General features: G+C 39.0%; 4 protein-coding genes across 5 annotated transcripts; 1 reads left to right on the forward strand and 3 right to left on the reverse strand.

Annotated features, from left to right (window-relative positions):
* The first annotated feature begins 429 nt into the window (after nt 1–429).
* On the forward strand, nt 430–2990 carry mettl5 (methyltransferase 5, N6-adenosine). Its single transcript, XM_079666189.1, has 7 exons — nt 430–665; nt 745–859; nt 1485–1669; nt 2028–2110; nt 2357–2408; nt 2482–2531; nt 2847–2990. Exons 1-7 carry the CDS (start codon nt 566–568, stop codon nt 2886–2888), a joined length of 627 nt encoding a protein of 208 aa, XP_079522315.1. The 5' UTR covers nt 430–565; the 3' UTR covers nt 2889–2990.
* Nucleotides 2584–8169, reverse strand: ssb (small RNA binding exonuclease protection factor La). The gene is made up of 12 exons (XM_079666188.1): nt 7983–8169; nt 7296–7368; nt 7105–7208; nt 6447–6621; nt 6124–6228; nt 5918–6021; nt 5215–5286; nt 5079–5121; nt 4849–4989; nt 4584–4770; nt 4342–4494; nt 2584–3064 (listed from the first exon to the last, which is right to left on the reverse strand). Exons 2-12 carry the CDS (start codon nt 7353–7355, stop codon nt 2985–2987), a joined length of 1224 nt encoding a protein of 407 aa, XP_079522314.1. The 5' UTR covers nt 7356–7368; nt 7983–8169; the 3' UTR covers nt 2584–2984.
* A 475-nt stretch (nt 8170–8644) lies between these two features.
* klhl23 (kelch-like family member 23) lies at nt 8645–12745 on the reverse strand. 2 transcript variants are annotated; one of them, XM_079667420.1, is made up of 5 exons: nt 12667–12745; nt 12296–12471; nt 10922–12151; nt 9768–9920; nt 8645–9693 (listed from the first exon to the last, which is right to left on the reverse strand). In XM_079667420.1, exons 2-5 carry the CDS (start codon nt 12300–12302, stop codon nt 9383–9385), a joined length of 1701 nt encoding a protein of 566 aa, XP_079523546.1. In that variant the 5' UTR covers nt 12303–12471; nt 12667–12745; the 3' UTR covers nt 8645–9382. The 2 variants fall into 2 exon arrangements, with proteins under 2 accessions (XP_079523546.1, XP_079523545.1); XM_079667419.1 differs by lacking the exon at nt 12667–12745 and having other exon boundaries at nt 12296–12537.
* Nucleotides 12746–13441: 696 nt separating this feature from the next.
* On the reverse strand, nt 13442–21557 carry phgdh (phosphoglycerate dehydrogenase). Its single transcript, XM_079663541.1, has 12 exons — nt 21215–21557; nt 19374–19522; nt 19225–19290; nt 19049–19103; nt 18793–18891; nt 18576–18708; nt 18343–18491; nt 18093–18245; nt 17409–17547; nt 17069–17196; nt 16753–16972; nt 13442–13884 (listed from the first exon to the last, which is right to left on the reverse strand). Exons 1-12 carry the CDS (start codon nt 21350–21352, stop codon nt 13730–13732), a joined length of 1584 nt encoding a protein of 527 aa, XP_079519667.1. The 5' UTR covers nt 21353–21557; the 3' UTR covers nt 13442–13729.
* Nucleotides 21558–21726: the final 169 nt, after the last annotated feature.

Below are 21726 nucleotides of genomic sequence, written 5' to 3' on the forward strand. Positions count from 1 at the left end.
TTTATTTTTTATATTTTTAGAATGGTGTTTTCAGTTGCTTGAAACAGCTTTTGTTTCCCCTTCACAAAACATAATTGTCGTACTAGTTGTAGATATCACAACTGAGGTGCAGGAAAATATTGAAAATTCTCTCTAAAAATGTTAAAAAGTGAGCTGTAAGAACTTGACTTTGTAAATGGTGGATTTGTATTTATCATATTTATATACTTTGTTATGATGATTATTCATAACAAATAATTATTGTATTCTTCTAGAGATCATGTAATCATACATATTCAATTTGAATGAACTAATTCATATTTTAAAGTGTCTGTTTACTTTACTTTAATAAAGTGCTTTAACCTTTAATAAAACAACTACGTTTCATAAAAGATGCAAAAAATGCATGGAGGAACTACTATCACGCGTTCCGGTAGTCGGATTGTTTTGGTTGATGCACACACCATCCCGGAAGTCGCATTTGACCATGCTTAAAATACACTCACTGCGATTCTAGCTGAAAAATAACCTTTTGAAACAACTTGTCTGTGTTGTCACGCAAGTTTTGTACATCACAGTCTCCAGTATGAAACTCAAAGAGTTAGAGAGCTGTTTACAGCAGGTGGACACGTTTGAAGAGCCGAAAATCCTTCTTGAGCAATATCCAACCAGTCCTCATATTGCTGGTGAGATGACAACATGTTATCATCGTTTCTTTATAGCGCACAATGTTGTCATTAACTGTCTATTGTTTTCTCCACACAGCATGCATGCTTTATACAATACACAACACGTTTGATGACATTGAGGGGAAGCTAGTGGCAGATCTGGGATGTGGCTGTGGAGTCCTCAGCATCGGGGCTGCGGTGCTTGATGCAGGGTGAGAGCATCTGACCATCCTCATATAACTAAATAACTGTGTCAACAACATTTGGATAACAGCTGTACTTTTCCATCAGCGTCTTTCCACATCAGTAATGGAATATACATTTGCTCAAGTATTGTGCTTAAGTACAAATGTGATGTTTTTTCTTTACTATTTCCATTTTATGAAACTTAACTGCTATACATGATCATTCAATGCATTTGTCTGCCATTCTTACTTTTAAGATTACATGTTTAGCGATCCAATTACCTCCAAATTTGGTGAACTTCATTTTTTTTCTCTCGAATAAACTGAAAGATACAGGTTTTCTTTTATGTGAAAGTTATTCTACGTAAAATGCGTTAAATACTATTCAATTAAATAAAAATGAAATTCTACGTTAAATAAACGTTTTAATACACATTAATGCAGCAGCTATATTAATCCCAAAACAAACAATACTTAAACACTGACAACGAACAATTGACTGCACTATCAATACTTTTAGTTTTCAGACTTTTAAGTCCATTTTGATGTTATCACTTACATACTTTTACGTATATATATTGTGGTATTTAGTGCTTTTACTTAAGTAAAGGATATAAACTGTTGATCCTTCTATTCTCCCTCTCTTATTCAGTTTGTGTATTGGCTTCGATATTGATGACGACGCACTAGACATATTCAAAAGGAATGCAGAGGAATTTGAGATTTCTAACCTGGATCTGATCCAGTGTGACCTGTGTTCCCTTGAGGCAGAGGCCTATGCAAAAAAGTTTGATACTGTAATAATGAATCCTCCATTTGGGACCAAACACAACCAAGGTGAGTGCACAGTTTAAGGGAGAACTCTGGTGACTTTTTGTGCTTCTATGACGTTAGGGGACTTCATTTGGGTCAAAGTAAAGCAATCTTTGTTCCTACAAAACCATAATGCAAGACAAATGGCATCTGATTCTACTTCAACTAGAATACATTCTGCCTTTCTTCCTTATTACCATATAACTTGGGTTTTGACATGAACAGTATTTATAATTTGGAAACTGTAATCATTGTTACTCTCGATATGATTAAACACATTTCAGGTTTTATAGGATGGTCAAGTCTCCTTATGGCATTTATACAAATCTTCATGAGTTATTGTAGCCCTAACAATTTACATGTTTCTATTTTATTATTCTAGGCATGGACATGAAGTTCTTAAAGGCAGCTTTAACAATGGCAAAGACAGCAGTGTATTCCCTCCATAAAACCTCAACACGAGAGGTAAGTTCATTTCTCATATCAGTCACATTAAAAAGGCACTCTTGTTTTACATAGAGCTTTCAGGCCAAGTCCAAGTTGCATCTCTAGTCCTTGAGGGCAAGTCCAAGTCACGGGCAGAATGACAGTATTTCAGGCAGACTCCAAAGAACAAGGATTTTTTAATACATTCTGTAACTGTTCTTTCAATGAAAACTAAAGGAAAAGGCATGGAGACTGAACCGTTTGCAATTCCTTATCTGATTACAGCACATACAAAAGAAGGCTAATGACTGGGGAGTGAAGATGGAAGTAGTAGCAGGTGAGAACAATACAGTGCATTTACAACGTATATATTCAATATCAAATATTCAAACTCTACATTCTCTTTACAGAACTAAGATATGACTTGCCAGCATCTTACAAGTTCCACAAAAAGAAATCGGTAAGCTTATAACCCGTCTCATGCTGTGATAAAAAAACATTCACACAGATGATTCATTTTTAAAGGTTTTATTTGCTATTCACATATGCAAACTTCAAATAGCAACGCAAAAGTTACCACTCATTGCAGGAAATCTGCAAGGGAAAAATTAATTGCACAAAACCTAACAAATGTTTAGTTGTTATTCATGTTTGATAAAATTAAAAAACGTCTTAAGTGGAGAAATATAGGGACACAAATAATGAGAGAGGCACAAAAAAACAAAGACTTAAAAAGGCTGAAAACTGACGCCAAGCTTTGCTATTTGTTTTCTAGGTCGACATCCAGGTGGACTTCCTACGATTCTCCACAGACTGAAGCTCTCACTGGAATGGATTTAAGTTGCCTCTGCATTTTCACTGTTTATAATAAATGTTTCACAAAAAAAAAAAGAATCCTGGTGCAATGTTGTGACTAAGATCCGTTTTCAGTTTTGGGGACCTTTGCTGCGGGCCCATCATTCTCTTCTCTTTCTCTCTTTGGGGCGATGGGTGCTGGAGGAAAAGCACAAAGTAGATACAATATAACATTCAGTGTTTCCCCTACCATTGTCTTGGCGGGGCGCTGCGCCCGCCCTGCCAACGGAGCCCCGCGCCCTGCCTGAAATTCAAGGTGTTTTTTTTTGTTTTTGTTTTTATTTAAACAAATATATATAGCACCAAATTGCAACTGAAGTAATCTATCTACGGTCACTTTTCACATTGAACATGTGCTCTTTTATTAAATAAAGTAAACTAAACGCCTATGTTATTTATCCAATGTATGTGCATGTTTCAGTGTGCCTTGCATATTCACATTCTCACATAGGAGAACAACAAAGTGTAAAAAAGTCAAACAAATCTGTATTGTTGCCCCAAGCTCTGCCCGCTTGTGTGTGTCCCCCCCCCAGTTTCAAATTTGTTTATTATTATTTTTTAACCACAAGCCGCTATTGTCACGGGAGAAGGACACACACAGCCTGCCTAGGTGGACGCGCACGAACGTAGCGTGCGCATTCTAAAAATAGCTCACAGATGGTGAGCAGGTACCGCGGTTTGGAACTACAGTATTGAATTTGACAGAAAACAATGAAACGCCAGCAGAAGAATAGTCTAATGAGTTGGGTGAAAAAAAAGACACGAGATGTGAGTTGGTTTATTCAGTAAATTAGCTCAGGATAATTGGATGTTCTGTCTACACCTGTTGATGTGAGGCTAATGCAGGATTTGCTAGCTTGATGCTACCGGCATTTAGCGACAGTGACTCAACAAATTGCCACTTGAAATGTATCGTCAGCTATGTATGACAAGCAGACTGCTTGTTTAATGTTAGCCTCACACCAATAGCTCGATATGATCATAACACGATTGCTTTCATATCAGAGATCAGATGAGGTGGAGCTGCCTTCAGCAATAGAGGATGAGGCAGAGAGAAGCAGCAGCAGCAGCACAGGGTTGCAGCAGGTATGTTATAGCTGTAGTCAGGTGATTTAAATGTATCAATGAAAGGAAGAAGTGTAGGCTACATAAGAAGGGAATACAGTTTGAATTAAAGTAATACAGTACAGTGTAACACTGTACTGTATTACTTTTTAATGTACAATACTTTGTTACTGTACGATATCACTAACAATAATCCACAGCTCCTCTCTGCTCCGGAGGACAAAAGAAATGTGGGTGCCCCGAAAAACAAATTGGGCAGCACCCTGCCAAGGCAGTAAACCTAGGGGAAACCCTGACATTGTTTTTAATATCTAACCCAAATGTGACCCTCTGGAAGATGCTTGACTTACCGTCATCACCATCGTCAAATTTCGTCTTTTTGCCCTTGTAATTACTCCTGCCTTGATCTCTGCCGCCTCCTCTTCCTCCTCTGCCGCCGGATCTTCCCCTTCCTCCTCTGCCGCCAGATCTTCCCCTTCCTCCTCCTCCTCCTCTTCCTCCAGCTTTTAAATACATACAAGGTGCATCAATACATTTGACTATTGGTGATTTGCGAATCAGATCAGCCGCTAGGTTGAAAAAGCGTATTTACATCTGTTTTTGGTTCTGTTGAAGGATTCTTGTTGAGCTTCGATTATCTTCTTCATTTCCTCTTTCTCCTCTTCTCCCTCAAGCACCTGCCATGTCGCACTGTTGGACTTGATCTTCAATTCCCCTCCATGTGCCTCTTTGGCATTATCGAATGCCTCCTTTGCGACTCCGTCGAACAGGAGGGTGCCCTTGTTGAAATCAAAATAAATCATTTTAACTACCCTGCATCTCTTTGAGTGAGACTTATGTGGAGGAGTTTTGCTTACCTCTTTGGCTCCTCTTGTGAAATCCACCCACTTGATCTTTCCATGCCCAGAGAACAACTCATGGAAGTCTTCTCTTGAAACATCTTCAAGCTCTCCTGAGAACTTCAACAGGCAACCTGTCTTCTCACTCAAAAGCAGACCCTGCAACAAAAAGACAAATGATTAGGAGTGAGCCCGGAGCCTATCCAAGTTAGAGATTGGACGTTCTTAAGCACTATTAAGGATCTTACCATCTCTTTGTCTTCTACTTGTTTCTGCTGGTTATCCTTGTCCCTAAATATGTTTTGGGGGGAGAAGGAAGGTCAGTAATTCATCATAAAATGCACCGTATGTTTTAGGACAGAAAGGTGTTGTTTGTGTACTCACTGTTTAGCCTTTGCTTTGGACTCCGCTTTGTAATGTTTTCTGTCTTCTGCTTTCTTTGCGTGGTAGTCTTCTCTGCAAGCAAGACAGCAATGACGATGTTATTATAATAAACACACTGAGGTTCAAAGGTTTGTTAAGAAATGTTCATTTTCGTGATAAAAGGTTATGGTAATCCAAAATTCACAACACCTTCTTATCTATTGGAATATTCTGTGTACTGTAATATTACATTTATAAACCACCATACCAAAGAAATGGTTTGCCTTCATTCATAAAACCTAATCGAAAGATTCAAATATTGATAATGACATTTGGTAACATGTGTCACCCCAAACATGCCAAAATATCTACTTATGTTTCTGAATTGCGGTGGACAGTAAGCACCCTGAGAGGGAAAACTATTAGACAAGACAGTCTTTGAAGTAGATATGTCTGCACTGTTCTCGTTATCCTTAGTTTGAATCTTTATGGTTTATTGCACTTAATGTAAATGGCTTTGGATAAATGCATCAGCTCAATGATAATGTAATGGGTACAAATCCTCTGCACATACTGCATGTACGTACTCCCTCCAAATAACTGAGTTGAGTATTTCTGAATTCATATCTTTGAAAGTATGTCAGTCTCACATTTGGTCACCTTTCAGATATTTGCTGACTTCACTTCTCAATCATAAGCCTTTGTCTACTAAGATAAATCTTACCTTGATAAAACCAGCATCTCATTGTCTTTGAAGGATTTGATGTCTGTACGTTCTAGGAACTTCTTGGCTGACTCTTCAGTGACAAAACAAATGAACACTGATCCCTGTAAACAACAAATTCAAGTATTTAGAAACAAATCTCCCCTTAAAACTCAATGGAAAAACATACTACGGTTAATTGTTCCATAATATTTTTTCTAATTTACCTTGAACAGACGTTGCAGGTTTCTTCTCAACTGAATGTTTTCTATGTCTTTCTCACTCAGCCACTCCTGAATCTGATCAAGGGTCGTTTCGAGAGGAAATCCTTTCTAGATGACAAAAGATATAAGAATGTTGGTAAAAAAACAAAACAAATGTTTAACCTAGGATAAGGATAAAATGAACATATGTTGTAACCTTCATTGACGGAGGATGTAGCAAAATGTTTTGTATTATACTTCAATAGCTTGGTGGGCCTAAATACTGACAACAAAGTGTGAGTCATAAGAGTTCCTAATAAGTGTTTTAATGCAATTAAAAAACTTACCATGTACACAGATTTGTGTTTAAGAGCATCTTTGTAGTCATCATTAATTTCCGGTAAGGGTTTGTCTGGAGACCTCCGGATTTTAGTCTTGTCTTCGCTTACCTCCAAGAGGCCAGCGTTTGATTTCTGGATAGCTTCGGCAATGACGCTGATTTCTGTAGTTAAAGACTTCAGTCTGGGGAAGGAAAACACATTCAACAAAAAAGCTAAGCTCACAAATAAAAGGCAACTGAACTCCTGCTGCACTGTCTGCTCTCTCAATTAATTAGGATTGATTTCAAAGTGCTGACTCACACTAGCTGCTGTCTACATACAAATCCCTACATGTAGACTTTTTAAATAGAAGAGGTTGTTCTTCAAATGTCCTAGAAAAAAATACCTATTTTTGACCAAAGGTTTTCATGATGTGGTTTGGGTCATGCAAAAGGTTTTAAAATAGATTAGTCATCACTGTTTTGCTCTTTAATCCTTCAATTTACCTTTCCTTCCACCAGCTGTTTGAACAATTCTCAACCTCACCATTCCTTATTACATTCAGTTGATGTTTGTGATTATCAATGGATATCTATTTACGAATTAATCACTAAAATAAAAATGATTAGTATTTGAGAAGTAGTGTTTTGGAGCAGAAAACGTGATGAAGACAAGAATAACAAACCTGTTGAATTTGAGCAGCGTCTCCAAAGCCACCCAGCCCTCATCAAGTTGGAGCTGTTCTTTGAGAAACTTGTCTTTTGGAAGATTGTGATCCCCAAAGTAGTACTAGAAGTGGGAAAGATACATTTTTAGAGTTGAATTCAACCAAATCGTATAAGATAATAAAAATCAAATTAACTAAAAAATAATTACCTCCACTTGTCGTGCCACCTTTATCTCAATTGGAGACATATTTTCTTGCTTTTCTGCCATGATTGTAGATGATCTAGTAAATAATAAAAAAATATTAGTCTTTTTATGGGGGCATTGTGTTTTTGTGACATGTGCTAGTGCTAGCTACAATATTGATTAAAAATAAATAAAGTGTATATTACAATGTGGTATTTTATAATTAAATACAACTGAAAACCAGATTAGTGGTCGAAATCTACAGCGTAATACAGAAATGATCTTAAATAAATAAAATCGAAGAAGCCAATTGAAATATAAACTAATATGAGCATCAGCGTTTATTTGACAAGGACAGGAAACGGTCATATGATGATGCAAATGCTGATAGCTTGATAGCTAACATGCTAGCTCACCTGCTGCGGCCGTACCGGCCACGCTGTTTTCACATATACTATAAGCCAAGCCACTCATTTTTTTGAGTCTGGTAAACGTGTCAGTTTATGTTGTAATCCGTGATATTTTAATTTAGCCGCAAATAACTTTAGTGCGAAATGTTTAATTAGTCATTAACGCGTTGGGTAAACCCATACTAGCAAAAGTATGCTAGACGAAGAAATACTGTTCTCCTGTAAACCTACAAACAATTTCCTATGATATTTAAAGAAACTAAAAGAGCCACATTAAACTACCTTGAAAAGTTATACTTACGAATTGTTGAGTCTCCGTTTGCAGCACTTAGAGCCGTGGTTCAGACCGAAAGTGTTCACCTCTTTGCTGCACGTTGTGGAACTGCGTGCTACGGAACACAGCGAGGACCAAAAAGAGACGTTTCACGCTTACGCGACGATGATTGTCCGCCAGTTGTGTGGATCCGAGCAGCTGCGGTGACAAACAGTCTGATTATAATACCTGTCTGTGTGTGTTGGCGGGTGCAGCCCCGGGTGTAGCTGTCAGTCAAGGTAACTGCATTGGTAATATTAATACCATACAGTGTTTATGGTAAATATAATAAATAATAATAATTAAACTTTATACAGCACCTTTTATGAAAGATGCAGCCCAAAGTGCTTTACAGAGCAAGACAAGATACATCAAAAATAACAATGATTAAAAATAAAGAGTGGGGGAAATAATAAAAAACCATTTTGAAAAAACAAGCAGAAACTTAGATCACAGACCTTAAAACAATAAAATATGAACTGTGATACGACTCAAACTTCCCCAAATTAAAAAGATAGTTTTTTCATTTACTTTTAAAAATTCTAATGAAGTTTGCTTTGCTAAGATCCAATGGAAGGCTTTACACGCCCTGTTTATTTTTTTTGTCTCTTTTCATTGTAAAACATGTAAAAATGTTCTGGAGGTTTTTAGTTTTCAGATCTTGTATTTTATTAAACAATATATTTATTGCATTTCCCCTATTTCCACACTAATAAAACAAAAAAACAAACAGATCAACAACATGTAGGATACATAAAGTGTTGGGGAAATGTTATTACAGGCAGTGGTGAAATGTACATTTACTTAATCTGTATACTGAAGTATTCATTCAGGTGCAATCAATGCACTCTAAATAAAAAAACCTTTACATAAAGCAGACAGCCTTTACCCTAACATTTAACATAAAGATGTAAGATGAAGCCAAACACAGATTTCAGTGTGACTGTGTATATATAATAATATATAATTAAATGTCCACTTAGCTCACTTAAAATCAGGCAAAATTCCCATGATACGGTAGTGATATATTCAATCAAATAAAAAAAGAGCAATTATTTTTGGCTTCCTATTGAATCTGAGGTTGTTTTGTGTGAGGTGTATTTGAATAATACTCATACATTCATCTTCTTTCTTTTTTCAGTATTTCTTTCAATCGTTAAAAACTGAAGTACCCAAGAGTTAGCTAAAGTGCCAGCTGTGGAACCCCTGAGTTTTAAGTGAAATACTTGTTATTGTACTCACAGTTTGGCAAATATGTATCGCTTTAGTCTAAGGACAGTTCAAGCTGTGGTGTTTAAAAGTGCACCTGATATCTTCTGACTGTGATCCAGTTTTCCTTTTACCATGATCCATTTGGCACACAATAATGTGTTGAGGAGGGTTTAACACTAAACACTGTAAACACAAACACTTCCATGTGATCTGGCAGGGCTTGGAAGATTTCCCACAATTTCCCAAGAGTCCAGCTCAGGGTTGTATTTCTCAATGCTCTGCAGATAAGTCCCCTTGGAGTAAGAGTATCCACCTGTTACATAAATACAGCCATTTATTGCCACCGCCCCACACTCCATCCTCCTCTCCTTCATCACTGATATTGATCTCCATTCGTCTCTCTCTATGTCGTAGCAGTCTGCGATAGTTGTCTGTCCACCAACCAGATACAGCTTGTTGTCCAGGGACACAGAACAAAGCCCATACTCTGAAAACAGAAGATTTTAGATCAGAATACAATGTTAAGCATTTTTTTTAACCTCTTCTTCCTTTTTCTCATACCTGGATGCGGACTTATTGTAATGATACTCCACTCATTGACATCTGGCTTGTAGACTTGGATCTTTTCATATGTGCAGTTTCCTCTGTACCCGTAGTGACCTCCAGTCACATAGATTTTATCTCCCAATACTGAGGCAGTGGCATTTCCTACGCCTTCAAAAAGAAATAGAGGTTATAGGTATCATTTAATCAATCACTCGCATCTATGTTAACCTCTTGAGCCTGCATCATTGATTTTTTTTTTACCAGTTGGGGGAAGTGCAATAAGCTGACACTGACATATTATGAACCTACTAATGTGTGGAAAACAGTGTTTATGTCCAACATTCACTGTTCTTTCAATTCCAGTTTTGCTACCAACTTTTGAGAAATATAATTTATTTGCAATAATCATTTAGCCACTGAATTCTCCACTGTGTTCACTAGCTAGCTAACTAGCTACAACTGTAGAACTGCTACAATGTGTTTGACAATACGAGCTACCATAACAGTAGTCATGTTAATTATAATATATATAATATTAAATACTAGTTTTCATTTTTATTATTGCTTTTATATTGATTTGTCCTTGTTGATTTCCTGGGGGTTCCAGCTTTATCTATGTTCAGGAGATGATTCAGTCGTTATACTGAATCATCTCCATGACAACAGAGCAAATTCCATCTACTCAGGATGTGGCTATAACTCAGAAAGAAGACATGTAGAAGGAACTTGAATTACGAATTGTGTAAAGCAGCTATTCCAAAGGTCAATAATGAACACAACCATTAATATGACCAAACCTAGCCAACAGTTGATATAAACAACACTATCTTTGAGGAAAGCATTGATTTATTGAGGTTGAAAGTTCATTCTTGACCTCGGAAAAAGCAGTAGAAAGAAAATCTATCCCCAGGTTCCCTTAGGAAAGCTGTCAAGGAGCTTTAAATCAAATCACATGAGCCTCGTCATCAGATTATAGGTTGAGAGTGAACTCTGAAACTCAGCTTTTAAGACAAAGTAGACAAGAACTGCAAAGAAAAAATAAATCAGGTAAACATCAACAATGTCAATGAGAATCAGCCAAACTCCTTCTGGCATGATCATCAAGCTAATCTGACCCTGTAAAGAGAACCAGTTCACAAATGCATTTACATAACTTAATGTATTCATACCTTGGATCATTTTTGCCAAAGGGAGCCATTTCTTTTTCAAAGGGTCATAATATTCCGTCTCTTGCTCCGGAGCTCCTCCCCTGTAGCCTCCGATGGCAAAAATGCAGCCATGTAAAGCCACAGAGCAATGGTAGTACCTAGCTGTGATCATGGGGCAACCCTCGGTCCATTCGTCAAAGTCACAGTTATAAACAGAAACTGTGTCCAGAGCCTCAACAGTGTTTGTCCTGTAACCACCAGTCACATAGATGTTTGCTCCAAGTAAACTGATGCTGTAGCTCTCCCTTGCATGGTCAGGCATGTCTTTTCCTTGCACCCAGGTGTCGCTGATAGGATCCCAGATATGAACCTCACAAAGAGGGTGCCAGTAGTATCCCCCAACGATATACATGCTGGAAGACATTTTTCTGGTTGTAGACATCTCTTTGCCATTGGACCTTAAAGCCTGAATGATCATAGACTTAATCTTCCCTTCACTGTTGAGCAGGCATTGTCTGGGGACCTCTAAAGTAGCCTTGAAATAAATCTCATCGAGGTCCAGGTGGATGGTATGCAACAACTCTGCAGCACAGTGAACACGCTTATCCAAGTCATGGGTCACCCATTTGGCTACAGCATCTATCAACACATCATCCCTCTGCATGGTGAGGTTCTTAGCAGCCAACACTGATCCCATCTTCTCATGATCAAGCTCGAGGAACTCGTCCTGCTGAATGAGCTCTGTGAACCTGCCCAGCATCACTCTGCGCGCTTCCCTCTCCAGCCCGGGACAGAGGTGCATCTCAGCAAACGCGTGCATCCCCAGGCAGTTGTCCACATCCAGGAGGCGGATGAGAAACTCCTCACATGCTTGTTTCACAGAGATGAACTGCAGGAGGTCTGCAGCCTCTAGCAGGCTCTGCACGTTGCTCTGAGTGATGCTCACCTCAGCTGTGTACACATAGTTCACCAGAGCATCCAGGACCAAACAGTCCACCCCGATGAGCTTGATGACGCTGTTTGACCTCTCCCTCATGTCGGCTGTAAACATGACTTTGAAATAGGAGCTGCGGGCGGCCAGCAGCGCCTTGTGGCAATGAAACACCTGTCCGGACTCGCCACATTGTAACGCAACGTCGGTAAACAGACCACTTATGTAGAAATGCCTGAGAGCACCAAGGAGCTCTGTTGCATGGTCACCATCACAGAAGCCATGTGTGTATATTTCAGCTGGCCTGAGTGACATGATATCTGGGGAGAACACAGGAAAACATCAGCTCTACAATAACATAACGTTAAGACAGACAATAACTCACTGCAATTTCGTGGTGTCAAATGTATTTTATCTATCCCTTAATTTAAGATTCGAAAGCTAAAAGATAAACTATACCTTACCTCTCATCCTATTTCCATGGATGACCCTTGCTGTACTCGACAGTGTGTGAACGCTCCTCTTCAAAAACACACACGAGCCTCAATTTAGCTCGTGCAGGACTGTCGCAGGCAGCCCTATATCCTATTTTGGTATTTGTGTGCAGCGGCCAACCCCCTCCTCTCTCCACCAGCAGGTCCTTGAAAAAAACCAAGCAACCATTCAGAGGATTCACCCAACACCGCTATTTTTCTCCCCGAGCCTAAATATAACCTCCATCCAGTTTCGTGATGCATTCACGTACGGCGCATTACTGAAGCCATGAGGCAAAGAAGCATCACTAACAGAATACAAATAGTATACACATGAGCGTCGCCTTAAATACACCACTTACATGAATCATTAGCACTGTTCAGTATTCGTGTTTCCCCCCTTTCCTGTGGTTACCATGGCGTTTTGAACCCACTCTCAGTGCGGCCAAGGCTTTTCCTAATCCTAACAAGGATTAACAGCACAGTGCAAGAGCTCGTGCACAAGATTCAGGAATGACCACATGAGCTGGATTGTAACATTTTAACATGAACAATTAGATTAAATCTAAGCATCAAATCACGGAAAAAATATGGTGCTTACTGTGTACACTAAATGCAGAAAACAATGTTTGAAAACGTTTTTAAATATGCCTACTTTTAAGTTGCAAGGGGTAAATTACTTTTAGATAGGAAAAAAGTACAATGTGTGTGACACCTGTATATAGTATTTAACAAATGATTGATGTTGGTTTTCTATGTTGTACTAATGTGTAGTGTAGAAATACAAGTCAAAGACAAACAACAAACTAAAAACTAGCATCAAAATATAATTGTATATTTGCACCATCAGCACTGGTTATACACAATGGCCAATTTCATAAAAGGGTACATTATTGAATTATACTTGTAATGTGAACAAAAGTTCTAATACAGGACTCAAGTAAAAGAGTACATAGTGACTTTCCACTACTGATGCTGGGTTGTTTAACTGGAGATGTACAATGTAATGGGACCCTGGAGGATCAAATACTATAAACTGTGGACACAAAATTACCATAGAATTGAAATAAATCCCCTCAGACACAAAACATCTGTAAAATTGACAGTGTGAAGATTACTGAATGAAAAACACCCAACTGCAGTTACATAACAATTTTTATTGCTGCGATTTTAGCAGTTGTACTTTTTTTACACCTCTCTAAACAAAACGACAAGAAGACACTCAACATTTATTTATATTTATAACTTTTACAAACTACATGTAAAAGATCTAAACACTGGAATGTTATCAAAATGCATGTTTTAAACCATTAGGTTTTAACTTCTTAACAAAGTTGTTAGTTGTAAACGCTAAGACCAGAGATATCAATTATATTTGACACTCTCAGAGATGATAAGACTTTCAGATAGCATTGCTGCGGTCATTTAAATGCTGAGCTGTGCAACCTCCTTAACCAAAGGCTTCAAAACACTGAGGTCTCCTGGGAGGGAGGAAACCCCCACACAATACCAAAGATCCCCAGTACGGTCTGCAGGAGCACTGAAAGACTGGATCTCCACTCCCGCTGTGGCCAGAACTCCTACAAAAAACAATGGAAAAGACAGAACCGGTATGATTAAAGGAAATAACAGCCTCTTAAGTGCTTAAAAGTCATAACTCAGAGCTACCTGTCAGCCAAAATGAAAACCAATTTAACAATAGGGAATACATATATAGTTTTTGCCTTGCTGAAAGCAGTAAAGTCGAAAAAAAAAAGTGTGACTTCAAAATGAACTTCACATTAACAACTTACTCCCTGCAACCCTACATTTCCCCTTCACTAGCTTTAAAGTAAGATGTGCGTTGTTATATTTACTCCATTAAAGCATCTGCCTGATGAGAATAAGATTAAACATGATCTTGTCAACGCCATAAATATGTGGCTTCTTAACTGCACATTACATAATCTATAGGACAATGAGGTTGGAATTTTCAGATACAAACAGGATAAAGAGTATTTTATCTTGTACTATTCATTTTGGTGATCAGAAATAGGTGTTGTTGAATTTAAGTCTGCTTGGGACGGGTTGTAAAAATATGTACTCAGATGTTTGCAATGACCCATGCAGTCAAACTATCACACTATTATGAAAGCTTAAACCTATCATGCTATATTTGAAAAATATATTGTAGGGCCATACCTATACAAAAGATGTCTGAAGTTTTTTTTTCAAAATACCAAACCGTTCACCCATTGTAGCCATCCCTCATATAGAGTGGCGAAATCCCTCCCCTTCCGGGAGACCTCCATGGGACCTTATTTCGGAAAAAGTATGTATTGAAGTCAATGGAGAGAGAAAGATTATCTTTTGATCCCGTTTGAATTGTGCAACAAATTACACATATGATGTTTGTCAATTTAAAAAGATAATTTTGCAAGTCAAAAAAATAAAAATGTGTCGTAAAACTGTGAAGTAACACATTTGTTTGTGCGAAGCACTCAATGAACTACAACTCTGGTCTTGCATACGTCACCAACACCAAGATGGCCGTCACGTTAGCACATTTCACCTCTTTCTTTCAGAATGAAGTGAAAAGTATTAAAAGAGGTGAAAATTACTACAAGTCTGGCCATGTTGAGAGCTGTACATACACAAAAGGGGAGTTAGTCAGTTCCGTAAGAGCCAGCATGCGGGACCGGCTTTATAAGGTTTCGGTGAGTAACACGAGTGTAATGTGTAACGTTAATGTACGCGACTCTGGGATTTGTAGTCTTTCAAGTTGCGTATTTTTCATAGTTTTATATTTCAACAGTTTTAAGACAAACTGTGACTTTTTTGATTTTTTAAGATTGACAAACATCATATGTGTACATGGCACAATTCAAACAGAATCGAAAAGATAAGTTCTCTCTCCATTGACTTCAATACATCATTTTTCAGAAATAAGGTCCCATGGGGTGGAAGTAGATGGGCGTGACTTCGCCACTCTATACTGCTCAAACCCCTCTTTTGCAGCCCCGTTAGAGAAACGTGGAAAAAAAGAAGAGGAGGCCGAGCTAATGCCTGATCAGAATTCTACCGGAGATAAAGTTACATTCGGTTGTGATAAAACGCCATCCTGTTTAAACCACGTCAAGGATTATTTCTGAAATAGTATGGAGCTCAAATGCTTTTTCTCTTGCGGGTTTATCACAAGGAGAGTTCTTTTATTTCCTGCTTTTTAAAAACACATGTGCTCTTCAGGTTAGCTCTGAGTGTTAGCGAGGCTTGCTAATGTAAACAAAGACGTCCAAAACACGTCAGGCATTGTTTCTGATAGCAACTTTCTGTGGTTCCGCCGACGTCACCTCGGATGGACACGTCAGTTCGATGAAAATCTTTATCCGCTCGTTGTACACCCGTTTTTTAAAAGATTTGGGTACGGAGGAAAAGAGAGGGTTTTATTTTCTGACACTGCGTGAGTTCCCCGACGCACCGGGGACACATGTTTATGTATAAAAGACATCACAAAGTGCATTTTGCGTGATAGGTCCCCTTTAAGTTACTAAAGTGAAGTAGTGGTATGCAAGAATATCATTTTTTGAAAGATTCCCCATTACATTACAAACTAAAAACAAGGATCGAGAATGTTATTAGAGCTAAAATCAGCCTTGACTTACTGCATGATGGATCTCTGCTGGTTTCTAATTTTGACTAAGAATGTTGGGTATGTTTTATATTTAGTTTATCACAGCTCTCACTTTTGTTTACCCCGCTTAAGATCCACACAGACTTTGTTAACCCTCCTGTTGTCTTCGGGTCAAATCTGACCGATTTACTACTTTTATCAATCATAATTTTTTTGTTTTACATTCGATTGCATTACGGCTTTATGATATCCTTCACAGTAGACATTTGAACATATACAATTGCTGATCACCACTTTCATTGCATTTTGGATGATTTAGTCAACTTTGTAACACCCATGATGTTCACGGTCAAAAATGACCGCCATAAAGAAAAGGAATTAGTAACCATCCGGATCAGATAAAAACACACAAATACTCTAGGTGTGCGTGTGCGTGTGCCCCCCCCCCCCTTGTCACACACACACACACACACACACACACACGTGCCCATCCCCCCACACCTGGCAAACGCAATACATGTTCAGTGTCTATTCTTTATATATTTACTGCAGTTTCATGTATACCAGTAGTCTGATACAATATTCACAGTTTGAAAGGGTGTTAAATGAAATTTGGTGATGATTAATGGATTTTGTGTTAATGTACTAGCAGTTAAAACAGGACCGGTCAAATTTGACTGCGAACACCAAAGTAACGGTTGGGAAAGCTTAGACAATAGGAGGGTTTTAATATAGAGACCAACTATTTGTAGCCATCAGTTATGTCCTTATTCTAACAACACCAGTGTGATTTCACCAGAGCACTACTGGGAAATAGCCTCATCCTAAAATTCCTTACCAGCCACCGAGGACAGGAGCTGTGGACTTGCGGAGGCCTTAAAGAACAGCAGGTTTCCAGTGAGAGAGACCGGCTGTCTGAACGCACTGCCACTCAGCTCCAGCAGCACCGGCACGCCACCCTGAACTGAACCAGTGGCTTTGAAGCTGCTGCCGTTGGCCACAATCTCCACCGTACACACACCACCTGCCGCATCAGATGAGCAGTGGGCCTGGTTTACCTGGAGAAATGCATGTAGGAAGAATTTATTTAAAAAAAAAATGAAGACACACACGTTATTGTCATGTGAACTTGCCAGAATTAGTTTCTGCTGTACCGTGATTCCAGACTCCTTGGCAAGGCTGAGCACATTGATTAGGTTCGGGCAGGAGCCAGATCCATTGGCCAGCAATCCAACCATTACTGATGCAGTCATGTAACCAGTGGAGGACTTCATGCAATCCCCTGGTTTAAAGAAAATTGTGCATGGTGTTGACATTTAAATACTTCAAATGAAATATGTGGACTTTAGAAAAACAGCAGAAAGCCATCAACTGCAGACACAACAGTGATCGCTTCAGAATCATACCACTAGAGGGAGAAAGAGAACACGATTACAATATTTTCTATCTACGTTATATGACAGCCCCTTAAACCGGTTAGACGAGTGGTTTTACCTTGAGTAGAGATTTGAACACTTGTGAAAGGTTTCTTTGAAGAAGTGCATGACTGCAGCACGGCTCCAACGGCTTCTCCGAGTTTGATCAGCTGGTGAGATTCCTGGGAGAAAGTGCTGGCCAAAACTGATGCATTTACCTAAAAAAAGGAGAACAAAATTGAATATAAAAACAAGACATGAACAGTAGAGTGCTTTTGTGAACTGGGTGTGCTGGCATATTTTCCTGTTTTCTGTACAGGAAGCTTAAGAAATCTGACAATTTAGGTGCCTACAAAAACGTAAATTGTATTTTTACTTGTGTCTACTCGTTTGTGTCTTCATTCACCTCAACTTAATCTCTCCTGACAGAAAGAATAATCATTGGATATTAAGTTAACGGGTATTAAACATAAAGTGTAAAGTATAATTGCTTTATAAAAAAAAAAAGTAGCTTTTCAAATATTGTTCACTTTGTTTTTTTTTTTTTTTTTTTAAATATGACAAGTTAATTGTATCAAACTGGGTGTAATTTAGCATTTATATTTTCCATGGCTTTTTTTTTTTTTTTTTTTTTTTTAATGTAAAATGTCTTGCATGCTGCACCAAAAAAAAAGGTTGATGATAAAATGTAACACTTCATGGCAACAAAAAATGTCAAGGTCTGAGAAGTAATTTGTTACAAGTAGAACGGAGTGTTACTTACTGCTCCGACCAGCTTCTTGCCCTTCACCATGTCCACAATCTGCAGAGCGATGTCCTCCCCACAGCGAGCCTGCGCCTCCTTCGTGCTGGCTCCCAGGTGAGGACAGCTGATCACGTTAGGGTGGTCGACCAATGGACGGTTCTTAGGAGGCTCCTGTGACAGAAGCATGATCACAAAGTAAGATGGAGAAACCCTTTTATTAATATTAAAGAGTGATAAATGACACAATTTCATGTTCCAATCGTCTTGCCTCAACAAAGACATCGAGCCCTGCTCCTCCGCACTGTCCGGACTCCAGAGCTCGGAGGAGAGCGTCCTCATCGATGATGCCCCCTCGTGCACAGTTGACAACCTTTACTCCTTTCTTGCATTTAGCAAACGATTCATCATTAAGAAGACCTTGGGCAAAAAAAGAAAAATTGAGGTTCACATTTTCAGTAAAATGAACGATGGCTGTGTAATGATGAGAGCTTTGAGACTAACCGACAGTAGAGGGCATCAGAGGAGTGTGAACAGTGATGTAGTGACACTGTGGCCACAACTGCTCCAGGGACATCTGCTCCACCCCCCAGCTGGCTGTCACCGCAGGAGGAGTGATTGGATCATAGCCGATTGTCTAAGGAGGGGAGAAAAAAAGCCATGTTTGCATAATTCAATCACCAAGTGCAAATAGTGAACAGTTTAGTCAAGTATAACTTACCCTCATGCCGAATGATTGCATTCTTGAGGCAACTTCCTTTCCTATTCTTCCAAGTCCAACTATTCCAAGGACCTTGCCATAGAGCTCTGCACCCATGAACTGTAGAATTAGGAAAAAAACATTGACCTCATCCAAGCTTCACATCTGATCAGTGATGACTGGCTGAACAATGGAGCCGACCATGCATCAGTAACCGCTTTGTGTGCCCACTGCAAACATGCACAGCATATGGGGGCAAACTAAAATCTCTGCTTACTTTTTTGCGATCCCAGTTCCCTTGCTTCATCGACATGGCAGCCTGAGGCACAAATCTGGAAAAACAACCACATAATAATAATAATAATAATAATAATAATAATAATAATAATAATGGCACTCGTGCAGAACTTCCATGCACTTAAAAAAAAGCATGTTGACAACGGCTGATCTCACCTTGAGAGGCTCATCAGCAGGGCACATGTCAGCTCGGCAGCACTGATGGTGTTTCCGCTTGGTGTGCTGGAGAAAACAGTTAACAGTTAATGGACAGTACATTATACTGAAATTGCACAGGAAGAAAGTTACATAGACTGGAGACTTACTTCATGACAATAATACCCTTCTTGGTGGCAGCATCAACATCCACATTGTCCACGCCGGTTCCAGCTCTTCCGATGATTTTTAGATTAGCAGCATCGATGACATCAGCTGTTACCTTTGTGGCAGATCTGACCACAAGGCCATCGTAGTCCTAGGGTGGAGAGAGGATCACAGTTCATCTCATGGAGTTGTATATCTGTTGGTAGTTTATTAAAGGCTAGATTTACACCTCAACAAAGTGTCAATGTCCATGTTTCCAAAAACCTTCCACTAAATCACTCTGCTCAGTATATTAGACTAGTGCAAAGGTTTTTGGTCAATTGTGCCACTACAGCATAAAACAAACAGTCATGAAAAGGGCCTTAAAACCAAGACTATATCTTGATGCCCCCATTCTTCTAGGGGAGCATTTTGATCAAAAAATTTACCATGAGCCGTAAACAAAGCCACCTCCTGATCTGTGTGGCCTACATTTTTACAAGATACATTTGTAACCATTGAAACAGGTCAGTTCGACAACACAGTATTGTCTGTTTTCACCAAGTAACAAAATGTTGCTTTTGGACACATTTTCTATCTTTGCTTCGTGTTTAAAAGAGGCACAGTTGCTCATATTAAATAACATTTTGTGAACAACAGAGAAAAGCAATATACTCAGAAGGCACAGTGACAAAAAAAACTGTCCAATGAATAAGGTATTGTTGTTCAATATGACTTCATGTTAACTCCTCTTTTATTGTTTGTAGAAAGCGAGTGGCAACAAAACGGCAATGGGTGAAGATCATTAGGACTGGAACAACCCAGCACCAGATGTGAAAGCACCATAGATAACTCAAAGCAGACAGCACACATGAGGGGCAGTAAGATCAATGTGGGCTTAATGAGATTTAGGAATAGTTCAGGTTTTTTAAGTTGGGTTGCATGAGGTACTTGTCCACACTTGTACTTGTATCTACAATAAATGGCTGTCAGCACGTTCCCAGTTTGGAGAAGCAAACAGGAGTTACAGCATTGAAAAGTATGTTCTGCTATGAACAGAGTTAAAGCAAAATGTATTTTAGCTAAATAATCTGTTTACTACTTTACCTTGCTGTCAGACAGCCGTTAACCAGGAACATGGGGTGTGCTACATCCATATACTGTGGATAGACTATAGAAAATTACCCCAATTAACCCCACTTCAGAGAGCGCTCAGTGGTTAAAAAAAATAAGTCAAAAGAAAACCACTCACTTTTGCTTAAGGCCCTACAAGAAGTTAGTCAAGTCCTGCATACTGCAGTAATGGAAACACTTGTATCCATTACGTTTGTAGTCTAACCATTTCATTGCAATCCATACTTTCTGATCCAACACATCTAAAATGATAGAAAGGCAAATACTAGTTTCTGATACATGCACAGCCGGCCCTCTGCAATAAACTGACAAAAGCTGCCAATGTGCTGCATGTGGCACTGTGAGAAAGTGATGGGAGAGCTGGTAAAGTCAGGGATGAGTTGCATCAGCTTCACAAGGGGCGGTGCTAAATGCAACTACAATCAATTGGCACATCCAAACCCGACAAATACGTTTCTGACTCAGAGGTAAAGCCTGAGAAAAAAGGTATTGGTATATTGCCTAAAAAAAAAGTGTACAGACAATTAAACCTTGTATGAAAAAAACAACCAAAAACAGGCGTTACTTCATTGAAAATACTTTCACTCAAGACATATGCACAGCTAAGTCGATTGGGAGAAGCTTTAAAATGATGCGAGCTAAACTTTTTTTCAAATATGTGGCGCAGGAATAAAAAACGACAGCGGATGCATGATCAAGCTTTTGTGCGACACTGGTGTGCAAACTTTACCTTAATCTCCGCCATTAATTCATCCCTTTTCATATTGGGTTTTTCCGTAACTCGAATGCCATTTTCCTCCAGAATCGCCTTGCAGCGAGGATCGACACTTTCACTGATTAAAACAGTCTTGATGCAGATCGGGGCCATCTTGGGGTTTTTCTTCCGGGGATCGCTGCTTGTTGCTGGTTGTCTGGAAACGTCGGGTGGCTGGTCCTTTCCTAAAGTGATGGACACCGTTGCTTGGTCGGTTCCCTATGCTGGTTTTGAAAGGAGTTCTGGGATTTAAGACGGCCCCCTCAAAGTTATCCCGCCCTCGTGTAGCTCCTGCTCTGATGTAACGATAGAGGAGGCCCTCTGGAAACCAGTTTAACAAAGTAGTGCCAAGCCATTAACAGTGGTGGAAGAAAAAACGGCTTTTGTAAAAATTGCATAGCTTATCCCTTTAAGCAGGCATTAATAATGTGTATTTTAGTAACAATATAAAACTATTAATACCACTCATTTTTTGTAAAAATGCTCTT

This window comes from Notothenia rossii (assembly GCF_949606895.1).
Source record: "Notothenia rossii genome assembly, chromosome: 2".
NCBI classification, from domain to species: Eukaryota; Metazoa; Chordata; class Actinopteri; order Perciformes; family Nototheniidae; genus Notothenia; species Notothenia rossii.

Excerpts from the sequence above, each read along its gene's own strand:
- mettl5 (XM_079666189.1), top strand. The coding sequence starts at position 566 with ATGAAACTCAAAGAGTTAGAGAGCTGTTTACAGCAGGTGGACACGTTT. Across the intron at positions 666-744 it reads AACCAGTCCTCATATTGCTG|CATGCATGCTTTATACAATA; the intron begins GTGAGATGACAA and ends TTCTCCACACAG. Across the intron at positions 2,409-2,481 it reads GAAGATGGAAGTAGTAGCAG|AACTAAGATATGACTTGCCA; the intron begins GTGAGAACAATA and ends TTCTCTTTACAG.
- ssb (XM_079666188.1), bottom strand. The coding sequence starts at position 7,355 with ATGGCAGAAAAGCAAGAAAATATGTCTCCAATTGAGATAAAGGTGGCA. Across the intron at positions 6,229-6,446 it reads AACACAAATCTGTGTACATG|AAAGGATTTCCTCTCGAAAC; the intron begins GTAAGTTTTTTA and ends TTTGTCATCTAG. Across the intron at positions 6,022-6,123 it reads ACCTGCAACGTCTGTTCAAG|GGATCAGTGTTCATTTGTTT; the intron begins GTAAATTAGAAA and ends TGTTGTTTACAG.
- klhl23 (XM_079667420.1), bottom strand. Across the intron at positions 9,921-10,921 it reads TTTGGCAAAAATGATCCAAG|GCGTAGGAAATGCCACTGCC; the intron begins GTATGAATACAT and ends TTCTTTTTGAAG. Across the intron at positions 9,694-9,767 it reads TACAATAAGTCCGCATCCAG|AGTATGGGCTTTGTTCTGTG; the intron begins GTATGAGAAAAA and ends TTCTGTTTTCAG.
- phgdh (XM_079663541.1), bottom strand. The coding sequence starts at position 21,352 with ATGGCCCCGATCTGCATCAAGACTGTTTTAATCAGTGAAAGTGTCGAT. Across the intron at positions 18,892-19,048 it reads GGAACTGGGATCGCAAAAAA|TTCATGGGTGCAGAGCTCTA; the intron begins GTAAGCAGAGAT and ends CTAATTCTACAG. Across the intron at positions 17,548-18,092 it reads GCAAGAAGCTGGTCGGAGCA|GTAAATGCATCAGTTTTGGC; the intron begins GTAAGTAACACT and ends TCCTTTTTTTAG.